This window comes from Manduca sexta, unplaced genomic scaffold (genome assembly GCF_014839805.1).
Source record: "Manduca sexta isolate Smith_Timp_Sample1 unplaced genomic scaffold, JHU_Msex_v1.0 HiC_scaffold_2185, whole genome shotgun sequence".
Taxonomy (NCBI): Eukaryota; Metazoa; Arthropoda; class Insecta; order Lepidoptera; family Sphingidae; genus Manduca; species Manduca sexta.
In genome coordinates, this window is record NW_023593124.1 from 9,014 (window position 1) to 26,619 (window position 17,606).

At 38.6% G+C, this 17,606-nt stretch overlaps 1 protein-coding gene across 4 annotated transcripts; it reads right to left on the bottom strand.

Annotated features, from left to right (window-relative positions):
- Positions 1 to 251: 251 nt before the first annotated feature.
- LOC115454448 (BEL1-like homeodomain protein 9) lies at positions 252 to 16,813 on the bottom strand. Of its 4 annotated transcripts, none has more exons than XM_037445835.1 (7): positions 16,491 to 16,813; positions 6,417 to 6,691; positions 5,945 to 6,118; positions 3,934 to 4,136; positions 3,182 to 3,353; positions 2,212 to 2,338; positions 252 to 1,281 (listed from the first exon to the last, which is right to left on the bottom strand). In XM_037445835.1, exons 1-6 carry the CDS (start codon positions 16,585 to 16,587, stop codon positions 2,219 to 2,221), a joined length of 1,041 nt encoding a protein of 346 aa, XP_037301732.1. In that variant the 5' UTR covers positions 16,588 to 16,813; the 3' UTR covers positions 252 to 1,281; positions 2,212 to 2,218. The 4 variants fall into 4 exon arrangements, with proteins under 4 accessions (XP_037301732.1, XP_037301735.1, XP_037301733.1 ...); XM_037445838.1 differs by having other exon boundaries at positions 253 to 1,281; positions 3,182 to 3,338; positions 3,976 to 4,136; XM_037445836.1 differs by having other exon boundaries at positions 253 to 1,281; positions 3,182 to 3,338.
- Positions 16,814 to 17,606: the final 793 nt, after the last annotated feature.

Here is a 17,606-nt window from a genome sequence, read left to right on the forward strand (position 1 = left end):
TGATGTGCGTGCATTAGCTTATATAACTATTGTGACTATGTACAAGAAAGACTTGGAAAATATTCAAAAGAAGTACTGAACAATTGATGACAAAAGAAAGCCCGGAGTTTCTTTCTGCCTTTCTTCTTCGGGTAGTCATCACTTAGGTAGCTAGTGAAAGGCTGGTAGGTTAGCTAGATTAGGGCTCATGTCCTCGCCGGTGAGGATCGCGACGCGTTACCCTTCTATTTCCCCTACTTGCCAGCCCGAGCTGGTTACTTCGGTTTGTACCTAGTCTTTTGTATAAACTTTATCCCTAATTTAAAATCTCCATAGTTATATAAGTGATTTTAATAGTTGTTTAGAAATAATAATTATTCTTATTCTTTGTTTTGACGTATCATAAGTGCAACTTTGTTCGCCTACGTGATAAATAAAGTATTTTATTTTATTTTATTTATTTATGCAGTGCTAAAGCGATTTAAATGGAGTATAAATCAATGGAGTTACATTTAAAAATAAAATCATTTTTCTAAATTATTTTTCTGTTATAATATTATAACTTATTTATGCACTTAAAAAACAATAATTTTACGCACTTGATTAAAACTTTTTATTCACATCCAGGTTTGCACTTAGACTCGAGTTCTTACATTATGAGCGCTTCGTACACAACTGCACGCTGTCAATGTTGAAATACAAAAGTCAGGTGTATGGATTGCAGTACTGTTCAGTCGAACAGAGTGAGCATTCGGAACGCTAGATCTAGTACCTAGTACATCTAAATCGATGATTAGAACACAGAACTTTAATTGTAAACAAAAATCTTAAAAATATATTCTATCTGACTATACATATAAGGTATGCGTTAGAATGCAAAACAAGTGACGACACACCAAGCGGGTCCCGCAAATGTGACCATGTATGACAAGGAAGGGGGATGGGGTCAGTCATGAAATTTGTATGACGTAATTAATGGATGACCACAACAACATATCTTAGCAATAGACTTACCGATTCGATATCATTCCTATAATTTTTAGGGTTCTGTACCTCGAAAGGGTTCCGCCTTATAGGATCACTTTGTTTTTTTATATATTAGAAATGCATCGCGACTCCCAGGTGGCATTAAGAATCTTTATTGAAACCAACAGTTAAACGCTAGGGATATGTGAGGCCGTCGGTTTTGCACTGCGTCCGTCGCGGTAACGAAAACGTTTAATTACAGGAACATACATTAGATGTGACGTACATGGACGTCGCTTGTCAATCACCACAGCCGGTGTCTTGCGGGCCCCAGTCCTGTAACAGAATTGCTTAGTGTATTCATACGGTCAGGTGAAATGTCTAGGCGAGGATTTGTGCTGTTGTTTGGGTAAAAAGAGTAACATGGTTTAAACATAGGCTGAGATTACTTACTCTAAAGCGTACAAAAAAAGTCATTACAGCTCCAAAGAGTTGATATGATCGTCATTCGTTTTGAGTGAACGCAATTCCGTGAACTTTAACCACACTGTTGAATAAGGTTATTCTTAGATCAAAATTAAGACAGACGACCTCGTAAAGTTTATAGCATCCTGCTGGATACAGGCCGCGTCTGACAGACTGGTCTGAAAATCATTAGGGTAGGCCATTGCTCCGCAAGAGATTTCCAAAGTCTAAAGAAGAGATCAAAATTATAATGACAGCGATCTATTTTCATCTACAGAAATTTTTATTTATTAAGTATTTTTCAGTATAATGAATACTATACCATTCAGCATAATATTGACGGCAATACTTGAACTCTAGAAGATACATGTTTTTAACCTATAAGCATGGAAAAATTAGTATTCCACATGCCTGTCTATAATAGTTAATATTCATAGTCATGTCATATCCTATTGATGACTCTATCACTAGCATATTCTCCCGCTTTGCTATGGAGGGAAGTGGATAATTAATATTTCCAACTCCTCCCTATCTTTCTATTTGATTAATTTCGTTACGGGATAATGACAAATTAGTTTTCCCTGAGACTCGCCGAGCTTCAGCACTCGGTGTCATAAAATGCGTGCCACTGCTGATCCTGGCTTACAGGAGTTGTAATGGTGATTGTGAAGGTGGGAAAGTGTCTCTATCACTAGCATACGCCATAAACGAAAAAAAGCCATCTTGATTGCTTGTCCTGATGGTGAGTGGAGTGTCGAGTGTCTGGCGATCATGATTGGTGGGTGGTTGGTGAGTACTGACCGGGGCACTAGACGGGCACCTCCTCGGCCTCCTTCTCGCGCTGGCGCACGGCGACGGCGGTCTCCACCAGCAGGTACAGGCACTTGAACTTGTCGCGCTCGCCCTCCGCGCCGCCGCTCGGCACCACCTGCGTCGACACAATGCTACTAGAAGCGCAACTCTCATTCCTCTCACACCGTCTCAACCAGTTTCACCTGTGAGTACCATCTTAATTAAATTGTTAATAAACAAGACATGAGTAGTTATTGTAGTTGAGTCAGCGCTGTTTAATAAACAAAAGTTGACATTAACGAGTAAGTAGTATACAAAATTGTACCTGATTTATTACAACCATATTCAGTAGTTCAGACATTGCAAGTAAAGTAAGCGGCGATAGCCTAGTTGGGTGTGGAACGGACTGCCGAGACGAATGTCCGCAGGTTCAAATCCCAAGGGCACACACCTCTGACTTTTCTAAAATCATGTGTGTATTCTTTGTGAATTATCGTTCGCTTTAACGGTGAAGGAAAACATCGTGAGGAAACCTGCACATCTGAGAAGTTCTTATGGGAATTTCGAAGGTGTATGAAGTCTACCAATCCGCACTAGGCCAGCGTGGTGGACTAAGGCCTAATCCCTCTCAGTAGTAGAGGAGGCCCGTGCTCAGCAGTGGGCAAGTATATAATACAGGGCTGATATTATTATTATTATTATAAGTAAAGTAAGGAACCATTTTTGTTGAGCAGCATTATATGAATTGCACCAGAATTAAGTTTAATTGCAGTCATTGTATTGAGACATATTAAAAGGTGATATGGTTCTATTTTTAGATGGGCACTGTAAAGTGACACCATTGCATCAGATGATAACCAAAGTAGAGTCCAGATAGTGTCGACTGACGAGAGATGATTATCCCTCGTTAGTCGACACAATTATGCCGGCCTGTTTGAAGCCGGGTTGACACAGGGTGGTTCGCAGCATTGAGCGGTACCTGCAGCCGGCGCCGCAGCGGATGCGGCAGCTGCGGCAGGTGCGCGAGCTGCGGGTGCCAGCCGCCCGCGCCGCCGCCCGCCGCGCCGTCGGCCGGCTCCACCTCGGCCTGCACCTCCTCGCCGTCGGCGGTGCGCACCGTCACCACGGCCGCCGTCCTGTCGCCCGCACAACTACGTAAATGTTACCAACTGCTCAACGTTCACTGAATACATCATAATACAATAGAAAACATTCTTTTTGTATGTTTGTAATGGATAAACTAAAAAACTACTTAACTGACAAAAACTATTTTAGTAATAGGGAACTGGTTTACCTATGACTGCTAACGAATAATAGTAATGGACTTTACGGGCGTTATGGGTGACTCTGATATAAACCGCCTCTAAGTGATTTAAATCAAAATCCCTAGCATATAAAGTTAAGAAAACACATACAAATTATTGTAGAACATAGAGATTGGGCCCAGGATCTCCCAAACGTATGCTGTGCCTAGGACTAAGATTATACTCAGTAAAAAATTGAGAAAAGTAAACATTTATGTAGTATGTTTTATAACATTGGGCCTCTCTGAAACTGCTCATCGATTTTCACAAATGATTAACATAAAATCGGTTACCCATAAATAACAATAATCCACTTTCTACATAAAAATAACACATTTATTTGCACATTCAGAGACCAAAAGTCCACGAGAACATCCAGATTTGTATTGCCACATACACAAAGCGTGCTGACAAAACAGTATCTCACCCTCGTGCGGCGGGGTGGACCTCCTTATCCTCTGGTCCGTACCTGATGACGGACTGCCACACGGAGGGGTCGTACTTGACCTCCTCCTCGCTGACGGCGCTCGAGGAGTAGCCCTCCTCGCCGTCGCCGATGTCGTCCCCGTCGCTGCGGTACACCAGCAGCCCGTCGGTGTACTCTTGCTCGGTGCTGCGCTCCGCGTCGTTCTAAATAGAAATGTATTATTTATAAGGATGTTCCAGTGATTCTATTCAACGGTATTGTAAGTGGAGTGGTGATTGACGACATATCGCCCTCGCCAGTCGACGTTATAATGCCGGCCTGTTCGGAGTTTCTAATGATAAGCCATTTAACGTTTTTTATATGGGAAGAGCTATTTTTTTAAGAGACTGACTAACAATAATTTAAATTCGAATGTGAATTTTGAACACGCCTGTAATATCGAAATATAGTATAAAAACAAATAATGTTATTTGTTTTTATATTGCATTGACGTATTTATGTAAATAAATGGACGTAAAATTTTATTAGAATGTACGACCTATTTGTTCCTAGCATCAAAACCTCCGCGTCTTCACGTATCCTGCCATACAGAGTTTACTTACTTCGTTGTCACGTGACCACTTTACTTTATTATTCATGAATGTGTCCCTGTAGCTTACGTCCATGTAATAGGGTCACGGGCTCCCCCTCCGGCGAGGTGAAGGACGTCTCAAAGTTATTGTGCGAACGATAAGTTATTTACATCATCGCAAAAGTGCCACCTGTGTAGGCTGTAAGGTTATCACAGAATATTAAGATGGCTAAAGCAATGGGAATAGTAGTGTACTTGTATTGAATAAGGCCTTAAAAACTTTTTAAATTGCTTAATGAGATCCATCGGTGTCTCCATGTATAGTAATTGAGGTAGATGCACCGTAATCTGGATCTAATCTACCGTCAAGGTATGAAGATGTTACTTTTACCGTATCATATTTCGCTGTATTACCAATGTATTCATTGCATTTAGTTGACAGAAATCCGTAATAAATTAACTTAAATTACAAATTAGGGACCTATTTTTTCGCTACCGTCTCAGTACGAGTCAGTAAAGACACGGGTGATTTCAATATTTTTATACTTGCAACACTGTAACTTTCAATTTACATATGAAGATACTGCGATCCATTGCAAAAATGAACCAACCAGAACAAAGTTTTTGAGACGCTCACAATCTATGATCCCAATCTCAAATCTTCAATCCGATTCCGAGAAAGAAACAATCAAAATAAGTCAATTGTACGCATGTCAAAAAAAAAATAGTTCTTGGTTCATTTTTGAGATAGATCGAAAAAAGCAATCGGGATCGTATATTGAACCGGTAGCACATCAATTAACCTGCTAATCGTAGATACAAATGATTCATGGTACACGCAAACCTAATCTATTACAAAAATCATAGAAACACAATATTAGCAATATTATAAGTGGCATATCCTGTTGTTAAAAATATCGGCTCGTGAACCTGCATCGACCGGTGCCACTCCTGTACTCGTGGGATGAGATAATTCGCACCCACGCAGGTATTTATTTTACACATTTATGTCGCAACCATTAATATTATTGTGTTAGTTATACGTATATTGAAATTTGAATAAAATGTGCGAATGTACAACGTTGCTCAACATGTTGTGGGTCGCAGTGTTCCCTGGTTAGTATGAAGCATTAAGTACACATGTACTATGTCTGATTTTCTGATATTAATCCAACGAAGAAACTCTCAAAAGTCGCAAATATCCCTTACGCTAAGATTTTAAAGGATTAACATTTTTGGGAAACATAACGGCTTAGAAAGTTAAGTATTCTTAAGAAATAGCTGCCTGAGCAGGAAATAAAAAACCTGCTTAGGTAGCTTGTGCTTGCGTTTTAGGGTTAAAGTTGTCAGTCCAAGACATTATTCTATATTTTACCATAGCATGGCGAGGTCTTTTATTTTTCTGGTCAGGTTATATGTGTATAAAAACAATGTGTTTACCTCAACGCCGTCCCAGGAAGCAACGACGACGCCCGAGTTGGAAGCGCTGGAGGAGGCGCCGCCGGGCTGCTTGCGGCCGCGGCGCGAGATCGTGTAGTGCAGCGGGTCGTGACCCTCGCGGCGGATCATCTCCGGCAGGATGCGCCGGCGCGCGTTTATGAACCAGTTGCATACCTGTTTATATGGGACAAATTGATATAGCATGCTTGTGCAAAATGTACATTAGAGAAAACATAATATATTTTAATGTTTTAAATAGCAACTGCCATACGTTTTGAAGTGTTAAAGATCTTTAAGTTTTAGCGGCTTTTACAGCAACTAATTGGATTGAACGGATGGACTGACACAAACACATCATTTCTTATTGTCAGCATATTTTCACATTTGGTAATAATTTAATCTCACCTAATAAACAAAATGTTTCGTATGCAAACCTAACGGGCAGTAAGAGTAAAATCAACAGTAATGTTACCTGCAAGACAGTCAAATTCGCTTCCTGACTGAGTGTAACCTTCTCGGCGTCGCTCGGGTACGCGTTGTACCTATGATCGTACAGCCACCGTTTGAGTATCTTGACCGAGTGTTTGGGCAGGTTGCCGCGCCGCTTGCGGATGGTGACGATGTGTCCTGGCGGCTGCGAGGGCGGCATGCCGTGGACCAGGCTCGCGCGCCGCGACCTGTCCGCCTCGCCGTCCGTGCCGCTCTCATTGTCGTCCGTCGATGATGTTGATGGGAAACGGTTGCGTGCTGTGGACAATGTTATGATAGGTTAGAATGGAACTGTTAGAATATGGACGGCAATAAAACAGGCTCTTCGATTGATTCACCTCTATATTTCTTAACATAGATAATTACCACAGCCAACACCATCATTCCTAATAACCATAAAATAAATTTCAACAGGAAGGTATGAATCACTTGTACTCGTTTTTTTTAGCCACGGCAAAATTATTCTACTGCACCTGGTCCTGAGTGGGGTCTAGATAGAAGCTCTATTGACGAGAAGATTGCCTCTCACCAATCGACACAATAACGTTGGCGTGTTTGATACTGGATATACAGGCTGATGTCAAAACGCCAGTCTTACTTAGGCAACTATCGTTCATCCTGTATCGTGTACGGTGGTAGCTATCCAGGTGAATAGTTTTCTACTTGGCGCACTGCCCGTTAAATAAGATTGGAGCTATATTTTTCCACATATTGTAGTGACTTTGGTTTAGTTTTTACGATCAGGCTACCTAATATCAGGGTCTTTTGAGGTACGTAAATATATATATAGGGGAAACGGAACGAAAAGTATGTTTTGGGGTTATATACCTAAAAAGCATCAACAGCGTCACCACGTCCACGTGAAATAGTTTCCTAGGAAAAAAACCCCGCAATGTACTTTCCTGGGAAAGAACCAGGGACCTTCCGACGGTCTCAAACTATTTCCATGCCAAATATCGCAGTAATCTGTTCAACAGTTCAGCTTTAAAGGCGTTACAGACAGACAGAGTTACTTTAAATATAAATATCGACATTGGACATCATCAGTGATCTTTCTTATAAACTTGTTTTAGCGTTAAGAGGTGGTTAAGAATTGCTTAAATAGCTGTCAAAAACATCACCGGTTTCCTGGTTTAAACCTTATTAAGAGGCAAGATGGCGGGTTTTGACTTACAGCTGATCGAATAAATTTGTGTTTTAACTAAGTATAGCTTTGCGAAATTTTTATAAGTAAGACTGCATATGTGAGTTAACATCGAAACGTTAAGACGATCACTCCAAAATTCGTATTCATATCTCTACTTAAGACTAGTTGGTGACGTTTACCATCAAATGAACATCAATCATTAGTCGGGAACGATTAAAAATACGCGTCATACAAAAACAGTTCCAACCGCATCCGTCACAAGATCCACATTGGTTAAAAAATGTATAAAACATGAGCCGTCTCGGCGGAACCGGGTCGCGCGTGTTTACTCCCGGCCGAGGACTGCGTAACGTTTAACGCTTGCGTTGGCATGTTATTTGTCGACTCAGTTATCTGTAGTGCGTGTTTGATTTACAGATTTTTACACTTCATTATCGCGATGTGCTTGTATATTTTTTACGACAAATTCTTACATTCGTGGATTGATTATTATTAACAATGATCATTAGTCTTGTATATAGAGAGCAGAGCCACGATAAGCAACTGTCCTATAATACTCATTGCTATAAATAATATTTGCGAATCCAAAAATATTTATTTCGGTGTGGGAATCGAATTCACTACCTTGCATTACATATCCAAATCCCGCACTGCGCTTTGGAAGGAAAAAATATATATGTAATAAATACGTACGATAAGGCGACCATAAAAATTAATTATAATTCAATGAAACTAATTTGCCAATTCTGAACTTAGCTACCCTAGTTCGTGGTCAAACAATTCGAGTCTACCAGCCCGCCAGAGCACTAAGTGTGCATGTAGCTTTAGCTAAGACGCGGAAGTACGCGGCGATCGATCCGGGTGAACGGCCGGGAGGATAGAGGGGAGGGTGGACGCTGCGCAAGGACGCTCGCACCCCTTACCTCACTGTTACATTGCACTTCGGACGTAAGTGTTACGAGAAATTCGCAAGTGCTTTCTCGCCTTTTATCTATTTTTTTATTTTGGATACTAGTGAGTAATGGTCTAACATTTAAACTGATGTTTCACAGCTGTTGAATGTTCTCACCTAGATTCCCTCCAATTAACCCAATTTAATTGCCCAAAAGCTCAAATATAAGAGCTCGTTTCGGCCATTGCTCTTAGACCAAAACAGGTATCTCAATTAGAATTTTAGTTATAAAGAGAGAAAGATATTATTAAAACATAATAAAATTATAGGTATAAATCGCATTTCCGTACAAGTTTGGAAGGATAAAATTTAGGTGACTTCCAATGCTTTGTGATACAATTTATGAACAAATTGCTTTCATAAAAAAAAAAGTAAATCAGTTTGATTAACGACCGGATAGACTCGATAGATTGATTTTGCAAATAATCTTTATTTAATAATCATTAAATTTTATTACATAGCCCTATTTGTATTAACCTCTGCACATTAAGAGTTATTTTTTTAAGAATATTACGAGATTATACAATATACAGCCAAGTTACAGTTACCACAACTTACCGTCGTTTTTAATATACGATCTCAAATTCTTCGATTCCGATCATAAACCAATCAAAATAAAATAAATATAAATAACTTTCCATGTTAAGAGAATAACGAACTATGCTTAGAAAGTGGAAACAAAACACGACACGACTTCCTGTCGTTTTATTGGGTTTGACATTGTTCTGAGGGTTTGATTGCGAGTTTGACACCTGATTGGTTTTTCAATCATTCACCAACATCAAAATTAAACGTCATCGCATTATGAGTCGCGTTTGGGACATTCTAAGGGGTCAGATTGTTCCATTTTCGCGATGAATCAAACAATCCAAACATATATTAAAAGAGGCGGTATATCAGGAAAATGTTCGGGAAGAGATTTATGTCTCTGAGTACTACCGTGTAGCAATCTCTGGGAAGACTAAACTGTATGACCCGTATCGGAGTTACAACAGAATTATGGAGGGAAGTTGGAAATATGAATTGCCCACTTCCCTTCATAGCAACGCAGGAAACTAAATAAACTAAAGAGGCAATTAACCTTAATTATAATAATGTTTATAACCAGGAAACGTAAAAGTGAGACTTAACGGTAAGTATTGGTTTAAACGTCCTTGCAAGCCAGCCGGTAAACTTTCTGAATAATAAAACAAATAAAGGTTTAATATGGCTAGAAAAATTTAAGCAATATGAAGCCGTAAAGAGACGTCCAAAAATCAGCATTGCGTTTGCGATTATAAAATGATCATACTAATCTTATTAATATATTAATAGTATTATAAACGCTAATCTCTTAAAAATATTTTTGGACATTTGTCCATTTGTTAGAAGTAAACGCAGTAACCGCTGAATGGATTTAGATGAAATTTGGCACTAAAATAGACCATTTTTCGGATTAAAACATAGGCAATTTTTATCGGCACTATTTTCTTTTCTAATTAGATTGCGCTGACGTGGTACAGATGGGACTATGGATCGCTAGTGATGTTGTAACAGGAAAAGATTTTCACGCTTGGGAAGCCGCGTGCAATGCCAAGCTATGCTATATTTCCGGTATTTTAGATTATGTCAGGTATTAGGATTTTTGTAATTTGTGTTTTCTTGTCTGTTCTAAAACGAGGTTGCGCGCGTTAAAGCTTCTTTATTTTTATTCATTTTTTAAAGATATTTTGCATCACAATATTTTTGTCTTATCGTTTACATTTCTCTCGCTGTAAGCGTACATGCAGTAAATAGTGAAGACAAAGAACGTCATGACACGACACCCCGTGGCACTGTTAATCACTTGCATTGTTCCGCGGGTCGGAACTCGGAACGTGTGCCGGCGTTATGGCCCAAATATATCATGTTACAGCTATAAATTCTTATTTGTAATCATCGCTATATGTAGATGAATTTGTATAAAGGGGAGATGCAGTGGTGAAGTGACTTTTTCAAAAGATAACAAGAAGCAAAAAATAATTGCCTTAGTTGACATATCGCTGTCAATTTAGCAGAAGACAAAAACTAAGACTAACATAAATAAACCTAAAAGGGAAGCCGGTAGAAATCGGGCTTAGCTACTGCTGGGATGTTCGACAATTTTAATTTTCGCGTGATAAAAATATAGGTTATGGAAACTTAAGTTAAGAGGTCTTTTACGTATATTCAGAACGATCGCCATATTTCATATATCCTAGTCGTTTTTACATTAGGTACTTATTTACGTGACTTGTCAATTCATTATTGAAATTGAGCCCGGGCAGTGACCTGTACGTAGACTACTGATTCTGATAATAAAAACACTAAATATTATTTGTTTTGTATGTCATTAAATTAAAGTGATAAGTCTGTCTATACCTCGCTTACGATTCACTGCATAGCTATAGAATAGACTTTACTATGAATGTATAGGTGGCCTCATTCCTGCGAAGGTACAGATCTATCACCCAATGTTCTTGGATCTTCGCACTACCCGTGTAGTGAACCTTAACTAATTCCGTTTTTACCCTCGGGGCACAAAAGGCACAAGTCCACGCGTAAATAGTTACGAACCAAAAACATACATTCAAAAATATATTCTAGTTTTGTTTTTGGAATAACAAGGACTCCAATCTCAGCGCCATGGCTCCTTAGATAAATCAAAATGTTCCTGTTAGTTACTTTGTAGGTATAATCAAGTTTTTATGCTACAAATACATACTATATCCCATCAGTTCGCATGCAAAGCGCATCAAATTGTGTCGAAACTAGCAATCGAATCAAATGTCATTATTGAAACATTACGCTTACGACTTACGACGCAATGGGCTTTGTACTCAGAATATTCTATGTGAACAGGTAAACAGAGGAAATGGACATTGGACTCGTACTAAAAATATATATTATATCTTTTGAAATTAGCTTTTGGTCTTGTGTATTTTTGATACTGTTATGTGATCATGTAAAATTCGTTTTTGGGAAAATCAATGGCATGAGATCGTAAAAAAGCATAGGTAGGTAACTATTATAGGTATTTATACTAGATGGTGCATTACGATTAAATACAGGACCCACATGTTCGCTTGAAAGGTTAGAAATAAAAAAATTCAAATCAAACCGTACATTATTCTTATCAAACGATTCCAAAAGTTTGTTGACCTAAAATAGACCAATAAGTTTCAGTAAAGTTATCGCGGTTTGTTTGTCGTGTGTCTATATTTGAAAAGTTTGATTAAAAGATAAGAGTTTACAAATCCTGAATGTTACTTTGTCGCTCCCTTGTGTGATTTGTAATCTCATTCATGAAGTAATAAGCGAGTAGCCGAGGAGTTGCAGGTTCGTTTCTCGTTATTTTTCTCTATTTTATATAATTGTTGTAGGCAAGCGCTTTCGACTGCCTCGGTGGCGTGGTTATAATGCGTAATCGGTGCGAGTAAGACTGCCGCCTCCGAGGTCCTGGGTTCGAATTCCAGGTCCGGCCAAAAATAATTGTGAGTGGGATTTTCCATCTTAAAAATTACTCGGTCGCATTTCGGATTCAGTAAGATTTCGGAAAGCACGTAAAGCCGTTGATCCTGCGCCTCATCTTTCTCTGGTCATGTCGGATTGCCGTCTCACCAGACTATGAATGTGAAGGAATAGAGAGTCCATTTGTGTATTGCGCACACACCTGTGCACTATTCCTGCGTACCTGGCTGATCTCCATTGAGAATGACAGCCATGGCCAAAATTAGGCTAAGAAGGATTAATTGTTGCAGAGTGCTTGTTTTTACGCTGTATGTAGCTTACGTAGGCAGTTACGTTGTAGCTGTTTCAGTTGAAACATATAATACGAGTGAGCAAACTCGACAGAGGTATTACCACTGCCTGACAAAAATCGGTTCAGTTCGTCAAAGTTCATATTTCTCTGGCAATATCAGTTTTAACGGGCTATGGTGCACACTGACTCTTACCGCCTTATGCATAGACGTTATTTATCTAAGGACGGAGCATTGATGTGATAACAAGTCTGTTTCTCAGTGCTCACGGCACGGCAGCCTTCGCAGTGCGTAAACATGGGGCCGTTGTGATTGGCTAATATTGAGATACAACTTGAATCTAGTTGGCTGTCAGATAAACAAAGCTGAGAAAAAACCTTATTATCACAGCAATGCTCCGTCCGTAGATAAATAACGTCTATGAATAAGGGGGTTAGGCATTTTATATCGAATAATAGATGAATAAAATCTGTTGCGTAATGTTAGTTACAAATATACGTTTCCGCACTTCCATTACCAAATGGGACAAGGGTCAATACGTATTCAACGAGATCAACTTGCAGTTTTAAATGGTAAGGATCAAACGAGGGTACAAGATGGCGGACAACAAAGCTCCCTAGGATGTACGCCGAGTTTAGTTCACTCGATCACGACTATAGGGTTGTCACTAATTTAAACTATTTAATAAAAATTTTTTTGATAAGGCGAAGACTACCAGAGATCGGACAGCAAGTATAATGCAGACGTCCTGCTATCTTGGAAGCAAACTCTCTGGGCCTCCCCCAGATCCCCCCAATCTCCGACAACTTGTGTTAAAGAAACTCGGGATGCCCAAGATGATAACTATCAGTGCAACCCAAATATATGGTAGTCCTTATTTGATCAGGTACAATATATACTACGTGCCTACACATTGATGATAATCAACTCCATGTCTGCATATAAATGGTAATGTCATCAAAATGTAAATATATGGAATGGTCGCACCTCGATCAAGGTCCTGACGAGATAAAGTCTCATAATGTGCAACCATTACGTAGACTCCATTGATTGTTCAGTGACGAGTGGACGCTAAATTTGCATTGCTTCCTAATTAACGTGTTATTGAGCCTAGAAGATGATTAAATATTTGACTACGGATATGAAAATGCGAATTATCGTTCAAAAAGTGCATCTGTTCTCTGTCTGAAGTACTGATAATTGAGCCTGTTTTATAGCTAATTCAAGAAACGGACAATAGGAACCTATTAAATTATTTTCACCGTCCTCAAACACCCCCATAAAAATAAAAGAACCGCGAACCCTAATGAATTAGATAGGGGAGAGGACGGCTCTTTCCTACGAAAATCCCATTCCTCATACGATACAAACAAGCTGTCACTTTACTTTGTTCTGTCAGATCGCAATCGAACTTCGAATCGAGTCTTTCATGCGGGAAACAGAGGCCTTATTCTCTACGACAGCGTAAACCAGTAACACAGCCAAGTTACGTTATTTTCGTGAAATTTGCGTGGTATGGTATTCTGTACGCCAATTTCTGTTATCTTAAACCCGACGCGGTGCGTTACGTGCTTGTTATGCACGTCAAAATAACTGACATTATTCGGAACTAAAATTTATGATTGATATTATGGTTATCCTTTAGTCTCATCTCATTATTTGATAATACCGCTTGATAATAAGCTTGCAGAATAATATGTGAGCTGGTTATATGCCTCTGTGTATGTGGTACCCCCTTTGCAATGTATTTGTTATAGTAAAATTGAGATTACAAAACCAACAAAAGGTGTTCCGATTCGTTAACAGTGACAACCCTACTACAAAAAGCGCAACAATAGCTGTAAAACAAACTAGATTGGATTGGCAGCCCTGCAAGAAGAGCTAAGATAAGACAGACAAGCCGTGACATTTCCGACGGAATGCAACCGACGGGCGCGACGCGATCCCGTTACGTAACCGCGGGGATTCGATAAAGTGACGACTGACGGACGTCACAAGTCAATGAGCATGGCTAGCTGAAATTGTTGGCAACATCTGTCCATCTCTTCAGATATCGTCAACTTTTGACATAATAATATAATGTGAAAAATATAAACAATTTTAGAATTTGCTTTGTAATTATAAAATAGTGAATTTATTATTTAACTTTATAATCTGCTTTCCCATAGTAACATTATGGAACCCCTCAGTTATGAAGACTTGAAAACATCATGTTAAATAACTTAACATCATGGTTCTATTGCAGTGGAGTAACAGCAGGTAATCATCTCTACCACAGTGCAGAAGAAAGTAAATATGGTATTCTAATAAATAACTGATGTTGAACTAATTAAGCAAAGGATGTTCATATTAACTTTTAACCTTTGGTTCTTTGACTATGAAGTCAAGTGATAATGAGGAAACCAATGAACAAACAAATCATGTTTCGATAAAATTATTTAACAATAGTAATGTTCCAAAACCTTGGGTCTAATGCTATATAATACTTGGGGTTGGTAACTCTTGCTTGTATATGTGATAATATTGTACATTTTCTTTGAAAAAATTAATTTGAGCCCTGTGACACCAGTCAAATATCTAGGATTGGGACTATGTTAGAAATAGATTATGAGTATTAATTTTGTTTTGTTTTCTTGATAAAAAAATGTTTAGGTTGATAGCAATAACATTTGCCATAAATTAAAAAGAGCAGTAATATATTGTTTTTAATAGTTTAATGGTGTTTTAAGGTATTTGTACAACAATTTTAAATGATTATTTATATTTAATTTTACTTTGTTTGCTTAAATTTATAACTTACAGGTAGTAAAGAGCATGGAATTATACCAATAAAGTATTTTATTTTATACATTTCGTTTCGTTGAAAAATACATTTAAAGGTATTATTTCAAAGACAGCAAACAGGGTGAAAGTAAAATTTTACAAAGTATGATAACAAGGAGATATATTGGTTTTAATGATTGCATATCCGTATTTTATTAAGTTTGTGGATTAGAGAACTTCAGTAAAACTGGTTTACTTATATTTGATTATTTAGGAGTATCTATAATATAAGAAAATATATTGTAATCACTTTAAATTTTAAGTGTTTGCAACAACTGTTCTGATCAATAGAGTAAAGAGCATCACAGGTATAGTTCCTACTAGTATATAGAATAAATTATACTTTTCCTGTGGCTTAGTTTTTGTTTCTGACTTTCTTGATTTTGTTTAGGTACCTCTGTTACCTGTATCTTTACTAGTTTCAGCTAAATTTTGTAGATATTGAATAGGGCATGTCTTAATTATATACATAATGAAAACCTAATGACACACATAATAAACCAGAGCTCACATTACTTATAAAAAGAATATTGCCTATAATAAAAATATTCATTTCAGTGAATGGATTGAACCTATGACCTATGGTTCAAAGTGACTACTCCATGAATGATGAAAGCTGTAAAATTAATGGAGTTAGGAAGTTCAATAATGACCTCTTTGTAGCACATTATAAACATACAGCCATGTATATCAACAAAGCGTAAGTGGCGCCGCCCGGCGTGGCGCGTGATTCAACCGAACACCAACATTGACTTAACAGCGGCCATCTTGTGTGCTCCTTGACCGCTGTCAAATGACTGTCATCAAGACATTTTACAAGTCAACCGGATTTCAATAACAAAACAAACAACAAGAAAAGAATCTCTCCGGATGCAGTAATAACAAAGATCAACTTGGTTAATGAGAAAACCTGGCGATAATGTCCCGCTTATCGATCGGGGTTACGCGGGGAGCGTTACGTAGCAAATCGACATTCTAAAAATAACTCGAGCACGTGCCTATTTCACTCATTTCAGCTGATGCATCTCGTATTATGCGATATTTAGATTCACATGTCAAATTGTCATTAAAATGCAACGCGTGTCATTGGTATATACCGGGCTATAGACCAAAAACACACCGTACGGTCACTTAATGATAAGCAATGTGGCGGCTTGGCGCCATTTTTATTTCACGAGATCGCGCACTACGGTGACGTAACAGACCTAAATTCTTTACCAAAGGACTTGTGCAAGCTCATAATGGGGGCACATATTATTTTTATCGTAATTTTGTCCTAAAACAGCATTGTTTTCGTATAAATGTCACCTTGACGTATTATGTCAATTTGACAAGAATGGCGGAAACGTGGCGTCGTTTTGATTTGGACCGGCTCACCTCCTGGGGATGTTGACTGCTGCCTGTTCGCTACGCGGGCGTCTCGAATGATCTCTCGTGTGAGTTCTCTCACGTCGCGTCTCTGTTGGAAAGCCATAATATCGGTCCGGTCGCGGTGTTCTTGAGTGAGACCGGCCGTGGAGGTAACATAGTTGATCACTCAATCCATGCGAACACTTTATTTCGTCACCAGGCCACTAATTTACATTTATCAAGTCCACTCTGTATCAAAATTAACATATGATACAACCAGTAAAGATGAAAACAAAAATAATTCACTCCAACTACGCACAGCAAACCGAACCGAGCGCAACTGTCGAACCGGGGACGGCGGGAAGCTACAGCGCCGCCGCGCGACTATCCTACTCTAATGCGCTTGTAATCATCGTGCCCTCTTGCTCACACGGTAACGCTTCGATGACAGATGCTTGTATTTTAATGTCAAAACAAAGCGTGGGTTGTTTCAACGTCAGACAGACTCAAACAGTCAACCGTTGTAGCGCTAGTGCCATCTCTAGGATTTCGCAAGAACTATAACAAAATTGGGTACACAATATTATTTAGTACTTTTTGTTTCACAACTCAATGCGACAAGGTGAAGCAAAGAGAATTATAATATTATATTATAATAATGGAAAAGATGAAGCTCGTCATGAGTAACGACTTCTTCGGATATTAGCAAATGCGCAATCACAGAATAAATCACCAAAGTGCTTTTCGATAACATTGCCCGATGTTTTTTATTATAAAACTTTCCAATGTTCTAATGGCAGCTTACTTAGTTATGCAAGCGATTGGGTATTGGTTCTATTTTCATGTGTGTCTTCAGTTCATAAAATGCGCGTTGCCAGACATTGAAATTTGTACCTACTTATCTGGTTGATGATATCCCCCATACTGCCGTGCTAAGCTCAAAAGCGGTATCTAAAAAAAATCAAAATCTTGATTTTTATGTCGTCAGATAGCTTAAAGAAATTCCCATCCAATGAACTTACCTAAATAATGGTATCTTGTATAGAACTTGTTAAAAACCTTAAAAAGAGTTTCTATCTCAGTTTTACTTACAAAACTATAAGTAAAACCATATTTATAAAACTTCGATTATCTCGAAATACG